Here is an 18,436-nt window from a genome sequence, read left to right on the forward strand (position 1 = left end):
TGCACTTCTGTTCAGGAAATGATAAATAACAGAATCATGATGTACATCTTGTTTTCCAATGATTTAAAAAAAATGCTTCCAGGTCATATTTAGGACTTCTCCCTCACCCCTCCCTCCCTCCCTTCCTTCCTTCCTTCCAAAATTGAAATGTAATTAAGATTCTTTAGATTTCTGCTTGGCCGTCAGTTTCTGTCAGTCTCTGATCATAAAGCTTAGCTTCCTGCTTTTTACTCTGCCTTTTAAAAAAAACTTTCTACTTTGTTTAATTAGATTTAAAATCTACTGGGTAGGATTTTTTACTGTGACTGTACTTGAAATGTTGAATGATGACATGGAAATGCTTTCTAAATTCTATTTACATTCTCTCTCCTATCAAAGTGCCACCAGTTACAGATCTATTCTGTTGTTTCTTGACAATGTTTTAGAAAATGTTATGATGACTAATTTTTTTTATAGAGTAATAGCTCTTCCATCATGCTATCAGGCAGGCAATAAGTATACTTAGCTCTTATTTTTAGGAATTTAAGCTGAAGGCCAGATGGCAAAGTTTTCATTGAATCAAAGCATAGCTTTATTTCAAAGGAAAAAAATGAACCAATGAGTTGACTTAATTTCAGGAGTTGTTTGGGATTTTCTCTGAACATTTGTTTGACAGAGACAGTTTCTCACTAATTAAAAGATATATAAATGACACCAAGGGACGTTGAATGAAAGAGTTGTATTGTTGTCAAGGGGCTGATTTTACCTTGTCTTTGCAGCAAGGTGAAGCCTACAGCCCATAAAAGAAGACGTCACCATGACATTGCCTTTTTTAGAATATTGATGTTAAGAGCTCCTTAAGTGCATTTATTCAGCAGGCATTTACCAACCACCTATCATATGCTACTTTTCAACAAAAATGTGTAAGTTAAAAGGTACTAATGGAGACCTTTGCATTCTCAGTAATGAAGGAAACATCAGTATAATAGCACCATCTACTAAGAAGACAAAACAAAAAAAAGTGTGTTTTCATCTCTGCAGCCTCCGGAAAGGGAAAGCAGCATTGAGGAGGGAAGGACTGAGCAGAGATTGTGTTGGGTCACCCAGGTTGAGTGGCATGGAGAGAAATGTCTGGAGGGTGGAGGAGGAAGCAGGGGGATGTAGGATGGCCTTCCCATTATATAGCAGAGACCAGTGCTCACGTGCTTGTAGAAGAGGCTGGACCTCCAAAAGGAATGGCTGTGTGGGGCAGCCAGGAAAGCTGGACCCTGGGGACCATGGCCCTGTACCCTGGCTTGGCACAGACACAATGGCGCGTTCTGTCTAGCACTCACTTGAGGACTTAGAGGCCATGAGCCTCTGGCAGTTCTCTGAGGAATGAAAGCTAGAAGTCCTTCCTTCGTTCTTCCGGGTTCCATGTAAGCCCCTTGCATCCTTGTACCATCCTAAGGAGGGAGAGATCCCTGCAAAATATGCCTGAAAGATCTTTCTCATCAGCTTTTTGAGTGGGGAAGTATGAATTTACTTTAAGAAAATATTGTGGCTTTTCTTGTACCCTGATGTAACAGCGTTGAATCCACACACTGTACACCTTCAAGCAGGGCTATTCTGAGCTCATTTGTGGGTCCAGGTGTCACTTCTTACTCTGAGTCTTCATGTTCTATACCTTTCCTGAGTCCCCCTCTACCCCTAAAAGTCACTCATTCTATGTTTCATTTCTCAAGTCTAAGTACAATGAAAAGCTAATGATAACATAGAGCTAAACAGTCTATAATTACATTCAGAACTAAGTGTTCAACTGAACAGAAAATCTTAAGGGTGAAGGAGTTTTCAAACTTGTTTTTGACAACAAAAGCCCATTTTCAAAGAACATTTTCCATGGACTCATGTGTATAAAGCAGCCAACAGTAGAGCTCTTTGGTTGAAATGGAGTAGGAAACTGAATACACCCCTTTAATCCATGATGTGGCCCCAAAGCCCCTTTCCTTGCTAACCTAGAGTTCTTCTAAAACCTACCATTTTAACCCAAAGTGTGGGTAATGTGGGTGTCAGGGGTGGAATGTTAGACACATCATCGCAGGCCAGTGGGGAAGATTATTTTCCGTAGAAGGGCCATCTGTTGTCCTACTAAGAGCAAATGCCACTCATAAACCAGATGTGTCTGCAGGCTTGAGTGAGCATCACACTATAACACAAAGGGATTTTTATTCCTGCATCAGTAGTTTATTCTCCTAGCAATGTAAATAATAAGTTGTAAGATATTCATTGCCATTGAGAGCCAATAAATAGGAACGATCATTTAGTCATGCTCCATAGACACCTCATATTCTCAGTCTTCATTTATTTATCCAACAGATATCTAACTTGCACGTATAATGTGTCAGTTCTATTCTAGACTCAGGGTATAGCAGTAAGAAAAACTGATAAAATGCCTTTCTTCAAGGAAATTGCATTCTAGAAGGGAGAGAGAGACAATCAGCAAACAGAAATCTTCTGTGAATATAAATTATGTGAGCTATAATAAAACAGTTTTTTTAAAGAAGACTGCAATTTTGATGGTCTTGGGCACTGGCACTATTAGGAGTGGTTAGTGTAGTGCCTGCCCTGCATTTAATAGATGTCTAAGAAGAGAGTGAGAAGGATTGCTTAGCTTGGAACACAGATACTTCTGAGGAAGCCACATTTAATGATGGGATTAGAGGGACAGAAAGACATAGATTGAATTCATTTTTAGATTGTAAGTATATTCTTGATGTGGATGATACTCTGTTTTCAAAAGAAAGTTTGAAATTTCCCAAGCTCCTAGATATTCAAGGATGGTCATTGTTTATTTGACCTGAGCCAACCTATAGTCAGAAGTTAGTACTGTCAGTCATATATTGCCTAACGATGGGTATACATTCTAAGAAGTGTGTTGGTAGGTGATTTCATCATGTGCAAACATCAGAGTGTACTTACACGAACCTAGATGTAGAGCCTACTACACGTCCAGGCTATGCAGTCTAGCCTATGGCTTTTAGGCTACAAATCTATACAGTATGTTACTGTACTGAATACTCTAGGCAGTTGTAATACAATAAGCATTTGTGTATGTAAACATATCTGCACATAGAAAAGGTACAGTAAAAATTTGGTATTGTAATCCTATGGGGCCACTGTTGTATATGTAGCCCATTGTTAAGAAAAATGTTGTTACGTGGTACATGACTTGTACATCCAGCATCCACTCATGTCGCAGTACCTCCACAGCTACTCAATAAATAGACTCCCAGCTGCTATCCCTACTTCTTCCCTTGTCCCCCTAGAGTCTATTTCCAACACAATAGGCAGAGCAATCCTTTAAGAATTTCAGTCAGATCATGCCACTCTTTACCGAAAACCATGTAATGACTCTTGTGTTAAAGTTACAAAGTCCTTACAAAGGCCTGCAGAGCCTTGTGTGTTTGGACCCTCCCTTCTGCTTGGCCTCATTCTTGTGCTTGGTCCCTGCTCATGCTACTCTAGCCACACAGGTCTTTTTGCTGATCCTGACACCTGCCGGGCAGACTCTTGCCGGAGGAACTTTGCACTAGCTCTTCCTTGAATCTTCCTGAGACTCCCTCACCTCTTTCAAGTTGTTGCTCAAATGTCAGGTTTGAGTGAGGCCTGCCCTGGCACCCTAATTAATATTGGGTGCCAATATTAATAATATTAATGTTATTACCCCACTCCTATACCCTATACCTCCCTTACCCTGCAGTACTCTCTTCTTCATAGCATTTATTAACATCTTGTGTGTTATATAAGAATTTTAAAATTATGCTTATTGATATAGTTTGTCATTCTAGAGTATAAGCTTCCCAAGGCAAGGGAGCTATTCTGTATTCAAAAATACATAATACAGAGTAGTATTAATTATTCTATAATAATTAATTATTATAGAATATACAGAATAATAGTTATTCTGTAATAATACAGAATGTTAAAGAAATGAGTGCATAAATCAGAGGGCAACACAAGCCTTGCAGATGGAGGAAGGCATGTGTTATATCTCCAGTTCCTCATGAAATAACTTAAAATACGTCATTAGATATTTCTATTTTCCAAAAAATGGAAATACTGTACTTCTAATGGAGACTCAGCCACCTTTTCAAATTTCTCTCTCCCCCAGCACAGTGCCCAGCAGCACCAGCTCCCCTTTCTCTTCATGGGAATTCTCACTCCTCTTATTTTTTATTTTCATTTTTATTTTATTTTATTTTTTGAGACAGAGTCTCCCTCTGTTGCCTAGGCTGGAGCACAGTGGCATGATCTTGGCTCACTGCAACCTCCGCCTCCCAGGTTCAAGCGATTGATTCTCCTGCCTCGCCTCCTGAGTAGCTGAGATTACAGGTACATGTCTCCATGCCCAGCTAATTTTTGTATTTTTAGTAGAGATGGGGTTTCACCATGTTGGCCAGGCTGGTCTTGAACCCCTGACCTCAGGCGATCTGCCCGCCTCGGCCTTCCAAAATGCTGGGATTACAGGCATGCGGCACTGCACCTGGCCCCTCACTCCTTTTGTACTCAGAGCTTCCAGACCCTCATCCATACCTACTGAAAATATCTTAATTTCAGCAGAATGAAGGGCCTTCCATCTAATATGACTCACCTCCTCAGAAGGCAGGGTAAAGTCCATGTTGGGTTGGTTGAGCACACCCTTAGATTTTCTCTCCCCTTTCTCACCTATTGTCTTTTACCCCAATCCTTTTACCAATCTATTGTGCCTACAGATACAGTGCTCTCCCCAAGAAGTATTCTTGTATCAGCCGCTGAAAGATTACACTCAGTCTTTTTCATCTAATGACATAACCTTGTAAAAGGTAAGGGCAATAGTGGTTTATAGTACTTGATTTCGAGCAGCATGGAGAATGCAGCGCTGACAGGCTCTCAGCACGGGCCCATGTGATGTGCAGAGCTGTGTCAGCTTTCTCTTCCGAGGTGGAGTTGAAACTGGGCTTTTGACTTTCAGCAAGGACTCAAAGACAGGGCAAGTAAGGGCACCATACAGTTCGTGGCGGGCTGGTGGATAATTTTTGAAAAGGACTCTAAAAGTTAACAACCAGAACAATGAGAGCATTTGCCAATAATATTGATACACAGACAGAGAGAGCCTAGGAAGCTGGAAGCAATTGCAGAAAATCTCAAGGTGATTTCAGGCTAGGGATTATTATTTTAGCAGTCTGTTGTCAGAGACAAGAATACTAAAAAGAGCTGATCATCCTTTGGGTATGTACTCTTCAAGATCCATGTCATTCTGAAGTCCAGGGGATCCATAATTGTCCCCATCATCTGGACATGTAAACTAGCTTTTTAGGCAGTATAACTTCATATACTGCTATTTTTGCAGTAGTATTAATTAACTGTCCCATGTGTAATGGAAGTCAGCTTTGGCAGTGAAGTATCTTTACTTGGTAAAATTATCTTCATCAGATGATGATCAATAGAATATATGCTCTATTTGGGGATTTTTTTTGTTTTCTTCTCTGCTGTATTACCAGAGGCTAGAATAGTACTTTGCACATAGTAGACACTCAGTAAATATATATTCAATGAATGAATGAATGTTCCAGTTATCAATCTGCCATTGATTTAAATTCCAACATATACCTCTTAGAATTATAGTTAGTGGAAATAGTTTCAAGATTGTATAGCATGACTTCTCATGGAATCTCCCTTTGTCATCCTAAGGGGCCACTCAAAAGTCTGTTGGAAAATGATTGTTATAAGACAGTGATATTTATGGTAGAAAAATCTCTACAGAAACCTGATAAGAGCTCTCTCAGGGTGTTCAAAAAAAGTAGAACTGACATGGAATGTCATCTCATCTGGATCCAATTCACTGCAAGACAGACATTTGTCTTTTGTTTAGAGAGAAAAAGACAATGTTGAAGTTTTACTCAAACCTAGTGCCCTTAAACTGGCCGAGTATCAGCCGACTACACTATTGCACAAGTACCAGGAACAGGGGAGTGGGTGTGGCATGGAGGATTGGGCCTAGATCATAGACCTTGGGATTTGGGGTGTTTTTCATCTTTCCTTAATTATGTGGCTTTGGCCCATTTCAATGTTGACCTCATGACACTTCATTTCCTTCATTTGTAAACTACCAAATAAAATATGTTTGTAGTACTTTAATAATTGAACAGTTTTATACAAGTAAAGTGGAAATTCTGAATACAGGTTAAGAAGAAATCAAACAGAAAGATTATACAAAAGTTATTCTAGTTTTATAAAAGTAATATTAACTACCAAAACTGTGAACTTTCAAAAAAGAACAAGAATACAGTAACAATTTATGATACCCTAAAACCAAGGACAGCCACACTTCCAGATGAGGAACCACACAAAAGAAGTCAGTTTCTGCTGAATCAGCCAAGACAGGGGATATCAATAATCAAAACAATGCAAGCTGTGCTGGGTTTTAAATTTGATCCAGATTTGAGATGACCATATGCAAGAAATGGCTTTACTGGAGTCAAATATGTAGGGTCTTAAAGATAAAATCTAGAGGTTAGGAGCTATTGAATCTTGAGCTTTCAGTTCCATTTCCTGAGGAATCATCGGAGCCATAGGTGGGGAATGCAATAATTCTTGTGAGGCATTGCAGCTGCTAAAATGCAGACATATGGAATTTTTGCACTCTCTAGTATAATACAGAAACAATCTCACAATAAGATAAACCCTCCTTTAAAACTTTCTCTTAAACCCAGAGAGAGGATATTGTACAGACTGGATAGGTAAAATCTTAGTATTTTGGTTTTTCATTTTTAGATCTGGTTTTCTATGAATCGTTTAGGAGTCTGTATTTGTAGCTATAGGAGTGCACTCCTGTGCAGAATCTTCTGACACCATACTAAACATGTTGGATATTTTGGCAGTTGAAATCCATAGATGTAATTTGTATTGATACTGAAATTATGGACTATAATGGAAAACTGGGCTTTTGTTGTTGATATTGTGAAGATGTTACATGAAGTAGCATCATAAGAAACTTACCAGATCAACTAATGCTTAATGTTCAATGAGTTGAAATGCTGATTTCCTTGATAGCATTGGGAAATAATTCATTAATTTTGTTTTTTTCTGCTTTATGGCAATATATTGTTCTATTAGGGATTTAGGTAACTTTTTCCATTGAATCGAGAACCTCCTGAGTGCCAGCCACTGGCTGGGTCCCAGGAACATGGGTGGGAAATATATTAATCGAGAACCTCCTGAGTGCCAGGCACTCCGCTGGGTCCTAGGAACATGATGGGAACTATAACAGACATGGGCTTCATTGACTGGAGCTTTCAGCCTGTACTTTTCTCTATTTCTATTGCTGAGTTAAAATGTTCCATATTCCTGGATTCCCTGTAACTAGTCAACAAGGTTCATCTTATCAAGGAATACATACTGCAGGGAATGGTGGCAGTGACCAGGCAACTGACCACACAGTCAACACACACACACACACACACACACACACACACACAAACACACACACACACACAAGCTTTGGTGGAAGGTGAGAGAGAGACAGAAGGAGATTTTTGAAGGTTCTACTTAACTTTTTTTTATCTGAAACTAGAGCTCATAAAAAAGTTACTTTTTTCCCAGCTAAAAAGATAAAACATCATCATTGTAAGAAAATTTGTAAAATGCAGAATACAACACAGTAAAAAGTAAACTTACTTTAATCCTAATACCAAAGATAATATACCTCTCCCGATGCCAAACTGTATTTTGTTTTCTAGGACCAGTTGGTGTTTTCTCATCTAAAGTAGCTTGAACTTTGTCCTAGGACATTAAGTATTTTCTACAATGCAGTTTTCAATGGCTGTAATAGTATTCCTCATTATGGTGGTATCAAAATTTATTTAACTAGCCCCTGAATATTGCATAGTGGTTATTTCATAGTTTCCTCATTTTAAACAATGATGGTATGAATATCATTAAACATAAAACATAAATTCATAATGATTTCCTTTTTGTGAAGTCTAAGAAATAAGATGATTCCTGAGTCAAAGATTATGCACACTTAAAAGGCATTTGATGCACATTACCAAATATTTTTTATCTTAACATCCACTTTGTTGAGCTGATTTATCCTTTTATTAATGGTCTTCCTGAAAAATTTTGTATCTTTTTGTCTTAAATTTATTGTCTACTGTAATTTTGAAGCAGTGGAATACTTATTGCATTTTGAAGAGAAAAAGAACACCAAAATATTAAAAGCAAAAATATAAAAATGTCACTGTGTTAAGGAAAAAGAAATGAAAATTTTATTAGTGAATGCCATTTCCCGTTCCTTATGCCAAAATAGACGCTGACATTTTAACTGGCATTTTCATTAAGGCAAGTAAATACATTTCAAATACAGGGCACTGGGTCTCTATGCTATGTTCAAACATACAGTAAATGGATATTTACTGACTCTGTTTTTACTGGAACTTTCTCTGTGGTACATAGAGTAGCTTTTTAGAAAGGTAGACTTTTTAAATGTTGGTTCAATTAGTAGCACTTTACTTGGACATAATTTTCAGTTATTTAGAAAGATACACCCATTGGGTATTCTCCCCACATAAATTGTGCAAATGATGAAGCTACCCTCTTGCTCTCTGAACATGGATGCCTCACTCTGCAAGCCCACTGGTGAACTATCTCCTGCTTTCCTCAGACAAGCAATCACTCTTTGTATTATTTCCAGGTAATTTTTCAATTAGTGTGCTAGAATGCCAAAGAAAAATTGATGACAATAAAACTGAGGGAATTTGGAAACAAATCTCTTGAATAGCAAAAGAAGATTTTCTATGTATTTATTTTTTGTAATCTTAAAAGAAAAAAAACCCATCTTATTCTGACATTATTTCCTGCCCTTTTTTTTTAGTGCTCTGTGGAAGGGGTGAGAACTTTCTGTGTGCCAGTGGAATCTGCATCCCCAGGAAACTGCAATGTAATGGCTACAACGACTGTGACGACTGGAGTGACGAGGCTCATTGCAGTATGTGACAAGCTGTTTAGGGTTTGTCTGAGTGGACAGGGATTCTCAAATCCTGACAATCATCAGCATTTGTGTAGACTGCTTTTTGTTTGCCTTTCTAAAGCGAGCAAACGTGTTTATCTTCCCCCAGAATGACAGCAGCATGTTTGCACACCTTTCAAAGGCATGGTTTATTAGGAGCTCAACAGGTAGAGGCTGCATTGGAACAGATGAGGGATTGCAGCGTTTTTGCACAAAGTGGTTTAAATTGGGAGAAGGCTTTGGTTTATTTTGATTGGGTGAGAATTTTCATTTTTGTTTATGAGTATAAAGGTCAATTTTTTTTAAAAAAAGGACATTTTTATAGCAACATTTTCACCCTAATGATTCTTAACTTTCATGACACAGTAAATACAAAGCCTCTTGTTTTTTTTTTTATGCTTCTTCCAAACCTGGAGATAGTCAATGGCACTAACTGTTTAAAATCCACTAATCAGTAGATTCAGCCTTATGTGTCCTCAATTTATTCCCCATTGATTGATTAGTCATTTTGACTGAATTGGCCAGTGGTTTGTCCAATATAGATTCAGATTTCAAGTTGTTTTGCACTTACAAACTGGAAAGAAGGGGAAAACCATCCTGAAGAAGTACATTGTAATAAACAAAGCTAGTGTCCTATTTGTTCACCCCTAGTAGATTAAAAAAAGAAAACAATTAACACTGAGTAATCTGTATTCAAAACAGAAGTATCTCCAATTAGAACACTATATGCAAGAGTTCTAATTGTTCTTTAAGGGTTATATAAACAGCCACAGTTAGTATGGCAAGAGCTGTGTTTCACTCCTTATGGGAATTGCCAAGATGTAATAAGTGCTTGAGAATACGGATCTTAATCAAAAAATTCTTCTGGTCTGTTTGCCAAATGGACCAACTCATCTTTCATCTGATGGGCTAGGACGCTCCTTTGTCCTGCTGAATAGCAGAACTACTGAATGGCAGTTTATCATGGTAACATTTCAGGTCAGTGTTTCCCAAACTGATGTTTCATATAGTATCTGAGTCTGGAATAATGCTTGAAAAACAAAACTTTGGGAAATACTATCAGATCTACTTCTTAGAGGGTTAGAATACACATTTGTATATTAGAGGTTCTGAGAAATTCTGTAGTTTTAAAAAAAGACATTTGCCTAACTTTTTATTTCATCAGAATTATTTCTTATGTGAATCTTCACCTTTATTTATTCATTTATTCATGCATTTTTTATTCTGCCTACTATCTAGCATCCCGTGGAACTTCAATTATGCCACGCATATTTCAGGAAACATTCTTTTCAGTAAGACATTTGTGTTTTACGACTTGGAATTTTCTTTTCAAAACAACACATGACACACAATTTTACATAAAAACATTTTTGTAGGCTGTGTATTTACACTGGGAAGTGTTGCTGTGGGCTTAGCAGAAGACGCTGTGCAAAGCAGCCAAAATAGGGAACTTTAAATAATTCAATGTAACGATATCCAATTTATGGGAATTTGGTAGAATCTCTAGCTATTCTCCCATTGTGGCCCATGTTATGGCATTGTTCAAATTCTGCATGTGCCTGTATCTCCTGTGGTGGGCCAACTATGGTTTTTATCATATGTTCCTCAATAGTACTGAGCATTGCACTCCAAACCCTGTAAGTGCTTTCTGCTGCATTTGTTAACATTAAATTTGAAGGGGCTAATTTTCCTTGTCAACAACGTGTTACTGTTCTGCAAGGCATTTGCCAATGTCTGAGGAGCTGAAGCATTTATTAAGGAAAATAGATATGGCCCTTTCCCATGAACATATCACAAAAATGATCTTTTGGTCCGTTGGGGAAATACATCCCTTCAGAAAACTTCTGTATGAATACACAGACATTGAAGGCTTCTTATGCAATTGTTTTTGACCTTACAAGGACATCTGCTTTTGAGCTTTAAGGTTGAATGCTTGTGGTGTTTCAGCATGAGTGTTTATGGAGGGTGCCATACTCCTTTTGTCACCACCCTGTGGTGAAGGAATAGTGTAAGTCTGAATTAGGCCTTGGATGTGAATCAGAGTGAATGCAACCCACAGATACTCATGAGAGGAGAAGGAAGTTTTGCTGTGCGTTCTCAGTGAGGAACAGAAGAAAATGCCTAGTTCCTAAGGTTCTCGCAAGTAGGCAAGAAGGAGGACTGTCAGAGGAGATTATGCTTCTATGGATTAGATGCAAAAATGATCTCTAGCTAAGCACTTGCCTGCTTTTATAAAACATGGGTCATATTAGGTGGCCTGTGTAGTTCATTGAGTTATTAATTTCCTTTTTAGTCAGGTTCAAAGGAAGGGAGAAAAGGGACTTATTATTTGTGAGTTACCTCATAAACTATGCTAGAAGCATTTACCTACATGCTTTGATTTAATTATCAGCATAGGAAGTGTTATCTACCACCTTTTGTACAGGTGCAGAGACAGAGCTTAGGGCAATGAATAAATTTGCCCATGATTCACTAAATTTGAACCCAGTCTTAAATGGTTCAAAATCTAATGCTTTTTCTTTCAGCTCATCTGCCTTTGACTTGTCCTTGTCCATAAAAAAGTTCAGATTTAGTGAGATTATACTCTGATCATTCATATTGCAGGAAAATGTTTTAACTGATTTTGATGTATTACGGCTTTCAGAGGTAATTGTTTATTAAAGAGCACTCCAGGTATCTGTGACTTTCTGACTTTCTCCCCTAACTGGTTTTGTCTTGTCAATCTCTTCTTAAGTATTTGTTGGATGAAAAGATTTCCAAACACCTGAAACAATTTTAGTGGTGCAGTAGAAAAATTTTCAAAAACCAGGAAAATTTTAGAAATGTCTACCTCTGTGGCTTTAGGCAGGCCACTTCTGTAACCCTGGCTTTCAGTATCATCATGGATGGCTGCATGCTGGCCTCCTCAGGAAGCCCCATCTGCAGAGATTTTGATTCAGTTTGTCTGCAGTGGGGACCAGGCAGCAGTACTTTTGTAACGCTCTCCAGGTAATTCTAATGGACGGCCAGACTTGGAAGCACCGGGCTAGAAGGTGCTTGGTGTCTCTTTTGTTGTTAAGATTCTATAATCTTTTGAGTCTATAACCGGCTCCTAGAATAGTGCCTAGGACACAGCAAGTGCTTAGTAGATGAATACTTCTTAATTTTAAATTAGAAACTCAAGGAAAACGTTTTCACAGTGAAATAGCTGCCACAAAGTTCACACATTTTATGACACATAAAAACCACTATCAAATATTTTTGAAAATCATTTTCTGTGAATTTTGGGTAAAATTGGTTGACTTATTTTTGAGGATGGTGGCTATCTAATTATACACCGAGTGTAATACAGTGTATTAATGACTACTATAAGTTCTTGAGTCAGGCTGCTTAGGTTTCGATCTTACCATTTCCTGCCTCTGATAACTGAGGCAAGTTACTCAACCTCTCTGTGCCTCAGTTTCTTCAGTAGTACAATGGAAACAATAAATAGTGAATATCTCTCAAATTGTTCAGAATAATGATTCACTGAATATAAAGCATATAGACCAATGTCTTGCATGCAGTAAGTCTCAAAGAGCACTAGGATTTGCGGTCGTGACTGTTGTTGTCACTGTTGTTATCTTATTGTTCCTCCACTCCCACCCAGCACCTCTTGTTACTAGGTGCAGAGAATGACCACTGGAAGTCGTGGGGACAGCTGATAATGTCAGCTGATACATGTAAGGAAGAGAGAAACACTAAAATATGCACAACAATTTTAAAAGCAGCACCACGTGAAGCTATTTTAGAATGGAGGCAGCCTAAACAGCACAAAATAAAAATTGGTATTCCAAATGATGTTTGAATCATCAAAAATGACTGTATCTATAATAATCTTTCTACTAAGATGTAGCTGCAAGTAAATGCTAGAAATAGTTTCATCAAAATTATAAAAATAAAAAAACTCACTCTATGCTTATGGAAGAAGTACTAAATGTTTGCAAATTTTACTTTTTTGTATAGTGGCAATCTGATTGTACTGAATCAATCAAAGTATTGAATATTCTTTAATTCCTACTATGTATGAATCATGTTTTAGCTACCTAGTAAATAGAAAGATACTGTTAAGCCATGATTTCTTTCTTTATGAGTCTTTTAATCAAATCAGAGAACTAACATATACACATAGAAACTATTAAATATGTTTTTTTAAATTTTTTTTTGAAATGGAGTCTCACTCTGTCACCCAGGCTGGAGTGCAGAGGTGTGATCTCAGCTCATTGCAGCCTCCACTACCCGAGCTCAAGCAATTCTCCAGGCTCAGCCTCCTGAGTAACTGGAACTACAGGCGTGAGCCACCACGCCAGGCCTGATTTTTGTATTTTTTGTAGAAACAAGGTTTTGCCATGTTGCCCAGGCTGGTCTCAAACTCCTGAGCTCAAAGCGATCAGCCTGCCTCAGCTTCCCAAAGTGCTAGGATTACCGGCGTGAACCACTGTGCCCAGCCTAAATATGGTATTTTAAAACAGTATAACACAAGCAATATCACAAAGTCAAAAAAATTGAGGTAAACAAGCAAACAAAAAAAGGCAGCAGCAGGGAGTCCTTCTAGTAAAAAGAGTAAGATTACTAGAAGCTGGATTGCATAGACAACTGATGGAAAAGATGGGATTAAAGCTAGGCCTTGCACTCAGGTGATGTTTGTATACTGTGCAACATGATTTTCAATTCTCTAGGTGACATTTTGCAATGCATGGAGACTTTTTTTTATTGTCACAACTGTGGGAGTGGAGGGAGGTGCTACTGGCATCTAGTGGGTAGAGGCCAGAGATGCTGCTAAACAAACTACCCTGCACAGGGCAGCCCCCAACAACAAAGAATTACCCAGTCCAAAATGTCAAATGATACTGCCGTTGAGAAACCCTTTTCTAGAGCTGGAAGCCAATAGTAGAAAGAACTCAGAGAGTCAAGAAGCCTGGTTCTTCTCATGGTTCTGCTGTAAATGAGCTGAGCAATGGTGGACAGACCGTCTAACTCCTCTGGTCATTTCAGAATCAGAGGATTGGATGAAATAACCTCTGGTCCTTTCCATATTTAATCTTCTGTGGGTGGAAACTGAGCATCCGTACTTGCATCTTGAGTTGAGGCAACACATTCATGTTTATAGTCATAGAGACTGTACAGTTGAAAGAAGCCCTTGAGAAAAAGCCTTTCTGTGTGTTAGTTTTCTGCTCTAATTTAACGATAATTTTGAGAGACAAGAATTAATAGTGTGCGTATGAGATGCCAAACTGAAATCAATATTAACATGCAAGAATTTCAGAAGAAACATTTTGTATCAAGCTCTCCTTAAGAAAAAAAAAGGTGTGTCTAGAAAAACATCTACCTTAGGCCATGCAAAATTATGCTTGTTATTGAGCAAGAAAATCACAGCAAACAGCTTTTTCAAATTTTGATTTGCTGGCCCCAAATTGCACTGACAACATCTCTTTCCAGGTCAAATAAACATTTATTTCAGTAAAAGGAGACACTGTGATCTTTGCCATTTGCTACTGTATTTGCATTTGCCATTTGTATTTCTGGCTTTGCAGTGCCTCTGGTTAAGGTTTTGCGTGTTTACTAATCACACAGACCTTAGGGAAGTAACAGATTGTTTTCCAAATGCAGCTCATTTTGTATCTCACTTCTAAAAATGGCTTCTAACCAAGCAAGTTATAATAGTAGAAAGTTGAATCCACACCTGGGAGAACAATGAGGATTTTTAAAAAATGCCTGAATCCTCTCCATTTATGAAGTAATTTAATAAATGAAGACATCAATTTTTAAAATATCTCCAATGCAGTGTTTTAGTATGAATTACCAGGGGTCCTAGAATGGGCCTCATAGAAGACAAATAAACTTTTGGAAATTTTTGGTGTGTTCTTAGGTTAATCAGATTCTGAAAGGGGTATTTGATTCCCTAGTAGTCCTACCGTCAAAAAAAGTGAGTGTAGTGCTTACAAAGAAATTAACTCCTAGGGTTTAAAATGTGCTGAAACACTGTCCCCCATCCTCTGGGCGAATGCATGCGTGTACTTTGCACTGATCGTCAAGTTGAGAAGCCTTATTTCCCTGGCTATTGCTGATTCTAGCATGTTGACTCAAAACTTCCTACAAGAGTAATTTAGATTAAGACAAAAAAACATCAAAAAGATCTTTTAGAATTTCACAAGGTAGTGTATATATCTTGATGCACGAATTCCCCAGATGAACCCTGTGGGCAGGAGAACCAGTGTCATAACCTTTCCGCTCAGCTGTCACATGTGTTGTAGCCTCATTCAGCAGTGGGGGTGCAGGGTGGGGAAATAGCGCCCTCTGCTGAGTGGGATAAAATACCGTTGTCAAGGTGATCGCTAGGACTTCTTAGTTCTTATATTTTCCCTTATGGTGGCTGTCCTTATTTGAAAATTATTCAGGCTGGGGGAAGTGAAAAATAAAAAGTACTTACAAAGTTCTGTATTCTTATAAGTATGGACTTACGTGTATATATGCGTGTGTGTGTCTGTGCACATACACACCTTCCTAATGAAGACACTGAACAGGTGATTTCTAAGGCCCATTCCATTCCTAAAATGATGTGATTCTAAAAACTTTAAGTTGTTTTTTTTTTTAGAAGAGTGCTTTTTTGAAACAGAAATTTATGATTCATGTATATGTAAGTGTCATATTTTGGCAAGCCTAATGTTTTAACTGATCAATGCCAAAGGCTTTGGATAACGAATCGTCATCTAGTATGGGACGTTTACAGTAAAGTGGTGGCTGCTACTTGTATGAGATACAGGCTTCTGCTTGAGGAGAAACAATCAGCTGGAATTCAGGAGATTGAACCATTGACTGCTTGATTTCTGGCCTTCATCAGCCAAGTAGACTGATCTTCAAACGTGCCCTATTTTTTTGCCTCTTTCCTTTGTTCTTGCTATTTCATTTGATTGAAATATGCTAAACTTTTCATTACATCCACCCTATTGAAATTCCGCCTATTTTCTGTATTCCTTCTCCAGCCTTAAGCAAACTGTTTTGCACTTAATTTACTTTAAATAAGGGAAATAAAAATATATTTAAGAAATCTAGTTTCTGTAAAATGCAGATTTCTTTACATATATTGATTTTAAACATTTTTACAGCTTTATTGAGGTATAATTTACATCCTATAAATTTCACCTATTGATTTTTAGTAAACTTATAGAGTTATGCGACTAACCGCACAATACAGTTCTAGAATGTTTGCATCTCCCCCAAAATTTATCTCCCACACATTTGTAGTCAGTCACCAATTCTAATCCCTCAGCTACTGTAACTACTTCTCAGATTTCTGTTTCTATAAATTTGTTTTTTCTGGGAATTCCATAAACGAGTCATATAATATGTAATTTTTGTATCTGATTTCTTTCACACAGTGTGAAACTTTTTGGGGTTCATCCATACTGTCACATATATTGGTAGTTTCATCCTTTTAATCACCGAGTAGTATTTCACTGCATGAGTATTACGTTTTGTTTGTCCATTCCAGTTAGTGAGTAGTTGGATTTTTTTCCAGTGTTTGGCTTATGAATAATGCTGCTGTGAACATCTATATATAAATCTTTATGTGGATATATGTTTAATTTATCTTGGGTAGATTCCTAAGAGTGGAATTCACAAATTAATTGTATGGTAAGGTTGCAGTTACCTTCATAAGAAACTGCCAGTTTTCCAAGGTGGCATTATTATTTTATAGGCTCACCAGAGTTCCATGAGATTCATTTTCTCAAAATCCTTGCCAATACTTGCTATTATCCATCTTTTCCATTGTAGCCATTTTAAGGGATGTGTAATTATATCTTCTTGTGGTTTTAATTTGCCTTAGCTTATTTTTTTTCTTTTGTTTTGTCCTGCCCTCTCACCCCCCGCTGCCTTTGCTTAATGACTAATAACATTGAGCACCTTTTCATGTGTTTTTATGTCTTTCATGAAGACTTTCTATTCAAGTCTTTTGACCATTTATAATTGAATTCTTTTTCATCTGATTATTGAATGTAAGAGTTCTATAGAGACTCTGGATATCCAAATTTCTTTATCATACATATAATTTGCAAATATTATTCTAGTATTGTCCCAATACCATTTGTTGAAAAGAACATTCTCTTTCCATTGAATTGCCTTACACACACTATTTCATTAAACTCTTCTTTCAAACCCTATTAAGTGGCTGATTTTGTCCCAATTTCATACATCAGTTCACAGACTCCTAGACTTGAACTAACAATAACACACTAAAAGTCCCACAGCTAGTAGATGGCAGAACCAGGATAGGAGTTCTGGTTTACCCAAGGACAAGACTTTATTTTCCTATTAAAATCAGGAAACCATTTGCCCTGGATGTTGTTTATTTCAACATTAAACTATAAGCATCCTGAGATTACATAGCACTTCTCATCTTGCCACCATAGTCTTTGGACAGTACTTGCTTATTTGAGGATTGCATTATGAAACACTCAATTGGCTTAAGCAGTAATGTTTATGTGAAAGGAAATAATAACTCCATAATCTAAATGACTTATTTTATTTGTTATGTTTATGCTTTCTACTGACAAACCTAGACTTCAACTCTAAAGAAAACATAAGAGTTACTAAAGTCTATTCTGCATGAACAAGAACTTCATTAGGAATGATGGTGAACTGAGAATGTCTTTTCTCATCTTTAACAATCAAGGATCGTTCAGGTGACATAAAATAGAAGTCAGAGAAACACATCAGAAAGTGATAAAATCACTTGGCTTGGGAGCCACTTGTTCAAGTGGCCTTGAACAGGTCGTTGTATCTCTGTGTGCCACCTTCTCACCTATAAAACAATAGGTGTGGACCAGGTTACCATTAGGGTGTCCCTTCCATGATTGGCTTTTGTTAAATATCGTACTACAATAGCATTCTGTATGGCTCTGATGACACACTGGTGGCTTCTTTTATTTGCAGACTGCAGCGAGAATCTGTTTCACTGTCACACAGGCAAGTGCCTTAATTACAGCCTTGTGTGTGATGGATATGATGACTGTGGGGATTTGAGTGATGAGCAAAACTGTGGTAAGTAGCATTGTTTCCCCAAAGGTTTTAATTTAAAATCATAGAAATTTATAACCAAAAACTTACAGTTCATTATGTGTTAATATGATTAGCAGTTTAAATTACAAAATGATTGGTTTCTTGTTTTTTAGAAGGAGGAAGTTTGTTCAATCACTGTCCTCAGTAATGTCTTATGTGTAAATGTAATACATAAAAAATCATATTAAGAAAATGTTTAAGAAGTGGGATGGGAAGACTGGTAAAGGTTGTTAATGCATTAATAGTTTTTTTCCTCTCCTCAAATGTGTTCTGTTTCTCCTCTGGTTAGAGCCAGTGGCTTACGTTAGATTTGGGCTTTTGAGCAAACTTTGAGGGCAGATATATTGTCTGTGC

The 18,436-nt window shown here is 37.5% G+C and overlaps 1 protein-coding gene across 3 annotated transcripts in view; it reads left to right on the plus strand.

Moving 5' to 3' along the window:
- The window catches only part of CORIN (corin, serine peptidase), a 251,514-nt gene that overhangs the window by 144,246 nt on the left and 88,832 nt on the right, over positions 1-18,436 (plus strand). For all 3 annotated transcript variants that reach the window (XM_001153181.7, XM_009447950.5, XM_063808926.1), the window contains 2 exons: positions 8,870-8,983; positions 17,957-18,064. In XM_001153181.7, coding sequence (XP_001153181.1) covers positions 8,870-8,983; positions 17,957-18,064 — 222 coding nt within the window. The remainder of the gene's footprint in view (positions 1-8,869; positions 8,984-17,956; positions 18,065-18,436) is intronic.

This window comes from Pan troglodytes, chromosome 3 (genome assembly GCF_028858775.2).
Source record: "Pan troglodytes isolate AG18354 chromosome 3, NHGRI_mPanTro3-v2.0_pri, whole genome shotgun sequence".
NCBI lineage: Eukaryota > Metazoa > Chordata > Mammalia > Primates > Hominidae > Pan > Pan troglodytes.